The 7,325-nt window shown below is 37.4% G+C and overlaps 1 protein-coding gene across 1 annotated transcript; it reads left to right on the top strand.

Annotated features, from left to right (window-relative positions):
• The first annotated feature begins 846 nt into the window (after window positions 1-846).
• Window positions 847-3,526, top strand: LOC124459600. Its single transcript, XM_047009072.1, has 4 exons — window positions 847-1,425; window positions 1,634-1,879; window positions 1,944-2,639; window positions 2,783-3,526. The coding sequence occupies exons 1-4, from the start codon at window positions 847-849 to the stop codon at window positions 3,524-3,526; spliced, it is 2,265 nt and encodes a 754-aa protein (XP_046865028.1).
• Window positions 3,527-7,325: the final 3,799 nt, after the last annotated feature.

Raw genomic sequence — 7,325 nt, 5'->3', positions numbered from 1 at the left:
CGGATTGTTTTTCTAGCCGATAAAAAATAAAATAACTATGTGTTCACACTATATATGGTCACTTATGATTTTGGGCAACGTATAGTTCGGGTTCGAATCTTGCGCTAAAATTGTATAACATTTTGCAATTGTATAAACCTAGATGGTGCAGGTTTAACACCAAAAAGTGCATAGATGGTGAGTTAATGAAATTATTTGCTGAATGATCATATAGGTTTACATTTATAATTTTCTACAAGACCACGCCTTTAAACAAAGAACTGACGCAATTTGAAATCAATCAAAAATTTTCCTCGTTTCACCATTTTAATGATGGCAAAGAAAATTTCATAATAATTTTTCACAACTTTTACCCAATTTTATCTTAAACACTGTGCTCCGCACAACACTGTTTAATATATCGGTTTTGAAATGGAGTGAGAATATCACTAATTGAAGAACTACGTTTTCATGTATGTTTCTATCAATACTAAGAGCACTAATTTTGACTTTTCAAGATGACTTTTGTGGGATATGGATTCTTTTGAGCTTAGTAATAAAATTGTCGTAGTTATGTTAGTTTTTTGAAACGCAATGAAAGAGTGAGAACTGCTAAGACGTAAAAGGAAAGCTCGACTTATGTTTTGTTGTAATTACAGTTAGTATAAATACATGTAAATAATTAACTCTAAAAGATAGCGTAAAAATACTCCAGTGATGTACTTGTAGCTTGTTTAGCTTGTAAAATAAAAGGTTAAAAACGAAGAGTGTTAGTGAACCAGCTGAGGAGCGGATTCCTCGACACATGGTCATTCGAGCCGGATCATTTTGAATTGATTGGATTGAAGAAAAAAAAACGATTGTGAAATGGAAAATTTGAGAAAAAAGAAGCGCACACGAAACGGTCATCGCGGGTTTGTAAAATGGATCCTCGCTGAAGTCGGAGAAATGATAGACATTGCCCCACAAGATAAACAGCTGATACAGAACCGTAAAATAACAATAGAAGATAAGCTGCAGGGTATCCAGTCGCTTGTTAGTGAGATATTGCGTCTTTTAGAAGACATTGAAGACTTGGAAGAAGACGTTCTTTTGAGTGAAATCGAAGAAGCAGGGTTGTTGAGAACTAAAATGAAGGAATCGATACGAAGGTTAGAAGAAGCGTTGATACCTGTCGTAGAGTCTGAACACAACTCTGTACGATCGATTGAAGACGAACAAGCACTGAGTCGTCGAAATGTTCGAGTGAAGCTTCTAAAATTGGAGTTGCAGAAATTTGACGGAAAGATCGAGCATTGGCAAGAGTTTTGGGACTCTTTTTGTAGCTCAGTCGACCAAAATGCTGAATTGTCTGACGTCGACAAGTTCTCCTATCTTCGCGGCTTATTGAAGGATAAAGCGAAAGACTCAATTTCTGGTTATGCATTGACGGCAGCAATTTACGAGGTGCAAAAGAACAGTTAAAGCAACGGTATGGTCGTACTCGCATCATCAAAAGGACTCATATCAAAGAAGTAATAAATCTGCCAGCCGTTTACAGCGTGCGTGATCCAGCAAAACTACGAGCTCTCTACGATGCGATGGAAACTCGTCATTGGGGCTTGCAAGCACTGAAGGTTCTGAGAAGATTGTCGTTCCGAGCTTATTATATCAGCTGCCTGAAACTGTTCGATTGAATCTTTTGCGTGGAAAGAGGCACGAAGAATGGACGATGGACGAGTTACATGTGGAACTGTTAGCGGAAGTAGAACTGCGAGAAGAGCATTCAAAGCCGAAGTTGCAGCAAAGGGACGACGGAGGTAAGGAAGAACAAGGAACTGCAGCAGCACTAACAACAAAAGCAGGAGACGATCGTTGTGCTTTTTGTTTGGAAAGGCATCCGCATGAGAACTGTAAAAAAGTGAGTAGTGTTAAGGATAGAAAATTGTTAGTTCGAAAATATGGAAAATGTTTCATATGTTTAGGTAAGGGGCATTATCTCTAAGAATTGCCCAAATAAGGTAAACTGTAAACAATGTAACATGGGTGGGCATCACGTATCCCTTTGTGAGTTAAATACCCTAGTTGACTCTGGGAATGTTGCGAGAAGTAATGTGAGTCAAAATTTGCATGTCGGCTCCGAGTGTCGTGTTGTACTGCATACTGCTCAAGGCTTGCTAAGGGGTGCTAATCGGGAGGCACGCTTAAGAGTTATGTTTGATACTGGTAGTCATAAATCATTTGTTAGGTCTAAGACGGTTAAGGCAGCGGGGTTACCTGTTAACAGGAAGGAATGGCTTGAAATTACAACGTTTGGGAAGGCGATGAGGGATAATCAGCTACGAGATGTTTTTGAGCTTGAGATTGCACCTTTAAAAGGGTCGAAATCGTTTAAAATGGAAACGTTCGGTGTGGAATCGATAGCTCAAGTAGCAAATGAGCACGTCGAATTGCGTAGGGGGGAGTATCCTCATTTACGTGATGTCTGGCTTTCAGATGTGTCTAAGTCTAAAGATGTGTTTGAGATATATGTATTAATAGGTTCAGATTATATTTGGCTCCTTCAAAATGGAAAGACTGTGCGTGGAGAACCTAATGAACCGGTTGCTGTAGACACAAGTTTGGGTTGGGTACTGTCAGGGCAGGATAAGGGATTGTGTGAAAGTGCACGAACGCAGCAGGTAAGTTGTGGTAATTTTGTCACGGAAGAACCAAAAGTTCTTAACAATATCAATAAGTTGTGGGATTATGAATCTTTAGGTATAAGGGAAGGAAATCAAGTGCATAAAGCATTACAGGATGGGATAAGTTTTAATGGAAAAAGATATCAAGTCAAATTGCCTTGGAAGGACGCCACAATCCCTTGCCCTCAAACTACAACGTCAGTGTGAAACGTCTTAAAGGACAATTGACGAAACTGAGACAAGACTCAAACACCTTAAACAAATATGATAAGATAATCAAAGAGTTAGAATCCGGAATAATAGAGAAAGTGGTTGAATTAGAGAAACCAGGAAGAGTACATTATTTAGCACAACATGCAATTGTCAAAAAGGAAGCTAAAACTACCAAGGGTAGAGTGGTGTACGATGCGTCTTGCAAGGAGAATAAGAATAGTGCGTCTTTGAATGATTGTTTGCATGTCGATCCGTCTTTGGCTCCTTTTCTTTTTGATATTTTGTTGCGCTTTAGGGAAAAGCGTGTTGCGCTTCTTGCGGATAACGAAAAGACTTTTCTGAACGTTGAGGTCGCTAAAGAAGACCGCGATGTTTTGCGATTTTTGTGTGTAGGAGACGTAAGTTCTTGCACGAATAGACCAATGGTATTCCGATTCTGTCGAGTTGCATTAGGCGTGAACTGTTCTCCATTTCTTTTGAATGCGACACTTCGTTACCATTTTGATAAATTTGTTGAACGTGATGGCGACTTTGTTCAGAAACTTAAAAATAGTTTTTATGTAGATGATCTTATTTCGGGAGATAAAACTGAAAACGATGCGATAACTTTATTCAAAATCGAAAAACGTGTTGTTAAATGGAGGATTTCGATTGCGAAAATGGTTGAGTAGTAGCGCGAAAATTCGCAAATGAGATTATATCAGATCCTTTAAACGATTTCTCGTTTTTTAGTTACTTACACCTATGACAATCATAATAGATTATGCCATTAATTATAATAGTCCGTACAGACCACAGTACGAGGTATAGTACATAAAAATTCAATTTGATGAAAATGAAGTAATACATGTACGCTCCATTTTCTGTATAAGTTGGTTAGTGTGAAAAGAAAGATGGTATCAACATTAACATCTAAATTATAATGCTTAACATGTCAAAAAGAATACAAGGCATTAGTATTAATAGAAAAAGCCTACTCACACGCCGGAGTATAAAGGTGAATACAGCTTTTCATTATTTCGCCCAACCGCAGGTCACTTACGAAATATATGAATTAGCAAACATCGCTGTTATTACTTGCCCGTACAAGTACTGGGTCGAATTAAGAACTTATGTTGCGTCTTACGAATCCGGCATCGTGTGAACAGAGTGCATATAATATTTCGTATCGGATTGCTCAGCGAGTCCTGTATCGTGTGAACAGAGTGCATATGATATTTCCTATCGAATTGTATGGCAAGCCAAACCTGCCAAAAGTGTATCGAGATTTATAAGTCGTATTAGAATTACTATAAGTCTATTCGAGAATCGTAAAGTGGTACTCGAAATTACTATAATGCGGTGTGAAAACTATATTATTATTGTTGAGTTGTGTATGACGAGATTTATATGACGAGTTGTTTTATAAACTGTGACGAGATTTATAAGACGAGTTTTTTTATATGACGAGATTTATAAGACATATGACGAGATTTATAAGACGAGTTTTATATGACGAGTTTATATGACGAGTTTCATATGACGAGATTTATAAGACGAGTTTTATATGACGAGTTTCATATGACGAGATTTATATCGCGAGTTTTCCTCTAACAGCATGAAGTATTGAGTTAAAGAACACGTGTTTGTTTCAAAAGCAGTTATTAATTATATGCAAAATTTCGGCGGGTTGGTAACTTTGTATTTTCTATCTATACTGTATCGCTCTCACCAAAATGACAGAAATGAGCAATAGAGAAATTATTCAGGAGCTTCTTGGCAGAGTTACAGAGCTGTAAGAATATCACCTGACGTGGACAGTTCTGTAAGGTCAGAAGTGAGAACTATATTTGGACGACATACGACCGCTTTAAATTTGCCAAATGCTGAAACGAGTCGGGAGGGAGGGAGGCCTTGTTTTGATATAACCAAAGTACAGATAGAGCAATTACGAGATACCGGAATGAAATGGAAAAGTATAGGTAGCTTCCTAGGTGTATCAGAACAAACAATTTACCGGAGAAGGATTGAATATGGAGTTGAGGCTAGCTTTACAGACATCACCGATGATAGTTTAGATGGGCAGATAAGAGATATTTTAAGGCTTACCCCATATAGTGGAGAATGTTATATCAGGGGTAGTTTAAGGGCTAGAAAGATCTATGTCCAAAGAGAAAGGGTCAGAGAAAGTCTTCGGAGAATCGATACTATTGGAAGAAATATGCGAAGGAGGTATGCGATTTGTAGACGGGTTTATACCCGCCGAAATTTTGCATATAATTAATAACTGCTTTTGAAACAAACACGTGTTTTTTAACTCAATACTTCATGTTGTTAGAGGAAAACTCGCGATATAAATCTCGTCATATGAAACTCGTCATATAAAACTCGTCTTATAAAACTCGTCATATGAAACTCATCATATAAAACTCGTCATATGAAACTCGTCATATAAAACTCGTCTTATAAATCTCGTCATACACAACTCAACAATAATAATATAGTTTTAACACCGCATTATAGTAATTTCGAGTACCACTTTACGAATCTCGAGTAGACTTATAGTAATTCTAATACGACTTATAAATCTCGATACACTTTTGGCAGGTTTGGCTTGCCATAGAATTGCTCATCAAATCCAGTACAATACGAATCTGGTATCGTGTGAACAGGACCATAGTCATGAGAGAAAGTAGGGCGTCAAAAGGTAATCTTCATAAGTGGAAATGTGTTTTTTGTAAATCCCATTAAATCCCATTTTCTTTATACACCAATGTTAAACCTAATATCTCCTGATTATTCTCACACCTGGTGATTGAGTGATTTACTTGTCATGGTGAAAGTAATTTGACACACAATTTATCATTAATAATATGCTAATTTGGGAAAAAGGCAATTTCATAACCAATGAATGTTAAGATGCTTACGCCTACATGCCATAGTACTTTGCATATAACGCGGAAGTTTCGATTTGTTCGTTTGTTGTCAGTTTTCATCGTGACGCGCTAGAGGCTTGTCAAGGTTTTATTACAAAAAATGCGAAAGTCAGAGCAAATCAGACCATAAGAAAGACCTCAAAATCAAGAGAAAGAGTCCTCCCAAATGTAGGAAATGCCGAAATCACGAAAAAATCATTGATGTTAAAGGACATAAATGTTATTGTCGATTTCAGTTAACTTTTCAAATGGCGGTTGCCAAGTTATTTTCTAATGTTGCCAACTATATTTCCAAATATGGAATATTCGTTATGAACTTGTCAACTTGAGTTGACAAGTTGTGTACTTGAGTACTGAAGTTGGGAACTAAAGTTGCGAAGTACTGGCAAACGCGAAAGGTCTTTGTACCCTGTAGACATTTGGCAATGAATCCGTTCAGTAAGCAAGGAAAAGCTTTACCAATAGAAGTAAGAAATGAAATACTTGAAAGGTGGTTAAATAACCAGCGTTTGACAAACATTTTGAAACAACTAAATCTACCGTATAAGACTATATCAAATATAATAGATCTATGGGTAGATACTGGTTCTATTGCACCTCGCCAGGGCGAACGTGATGTTCGAACCACGCGTACAGATGACGTTATTGCATACGCTGAATATCTAAAAATTAATAAACCATCTATTTACGCAAAAGAGATTCAGCAACACCTAGAAAATATCAAAGTTTGCCTTCCAGCAAACATACCTAGCAGGTCATCCATTAGTAGAATTTTGAATAAAGATCTTGGTTACTCTTACAAGGTAATAAGTCAAATTCCTCGAGAGACAGAACGGCCGGACGTTATGGAGAAGTTAGAAGCTTACGTAGCAAATATTTCATTGATTGTGATTGCAACCGTAGGCATTTCTTTGATGAGTCGTCTGTAGTTGTTACGAGTGGCAACAGACGTCGAGGGCACAGTTTGCAGGGTACTCCTGCATTTAAAATCCAACGATACTCTTCTAGTGCCACATTTACTGTAAATTTTTTACATAATGTGAACGGCGTATCGCATTATAACACTCTAAGAGGGCCGTCAAACGGATTAGAATTGCTAAAGCTTTTCCTTGCTTACTGAACGGATTCATTGCCAAATGTCTACAGGGTACAAAGACCTTTCGCGTTTGCTAGTACTTCGCAACTTTAGTTCACAACTTCGGTACTAAAGTTCCCAACTTCAGTACTCAAGTTCCCAACTTCAGTACTCAAGTACACAACTTGTCAACTCAAGTTGACAAGTTCATAACGAATATTCCATATTTGGAAATGTAGTTGGCAACATTAGAAAGTAACTTGGCAACCGCCATTTGAAAAGTTAACTGAAATCGACATTAACGTGAAAAGTGCTCGTGTAATTTATGTAAGCAGACTGCTGAAGAAATCGTCAAACGGGAGCTAGAGTAGCAGTATTTAGAAAAAACAAACGTTCGTTCGGATTAAAAGGTATGTTGTACAACAATCTATACTTTCTTCTTTAATGTTTGATTTTACAAATAATTCCTACACTATATGC

The sequence above is a fragment of the Xenia sp. Carnegie-2017 genome, unplaced genomic scaffold (genome assembly GCF_021976095.1).
Source record: "Xenia sp. Carnegie-2017 unplaced genomic scaffold, XeniaSp_v1 HiC_scaffold_1, whole genome shotgun sequence".
Classification (NCBI taxonomy): domain Eukaryota; kingdom Metazoa; phylum Cnidaria; class Anthozoa; order Malacalcyonacea; family Xeniidae; genus Xenia; species Xenia sp. Carnegie-2017.
This window is presented reverse-complemented; position numbering and strand designations above follow the sequence as displayed.

Bases quoted from the DNA above. Each gene is read 5' to 3' on its own strand.
- LOC124459600 (XM_047009072.1), top strand. From the start codon at position 847: ATGGAAAATTTGAGAAAAAAGAAGCGCACACGAAACGGTCATCGCGGG. The intron at 1,426-1,633 runs GTGCAAAAGAAC...TTATTATATCAG, and splicing joins TGACGGCAGCAATTTACGAG to CTGCCTGAAACTGTTCGATT. The intron at 1,880-1,943 runs GTGAGTAGTGTT...TCATATGTTTAG, and splicing joins CGCATGAGAACTGTAAAAAA to GTAAGGGGCATTATCTCTAA.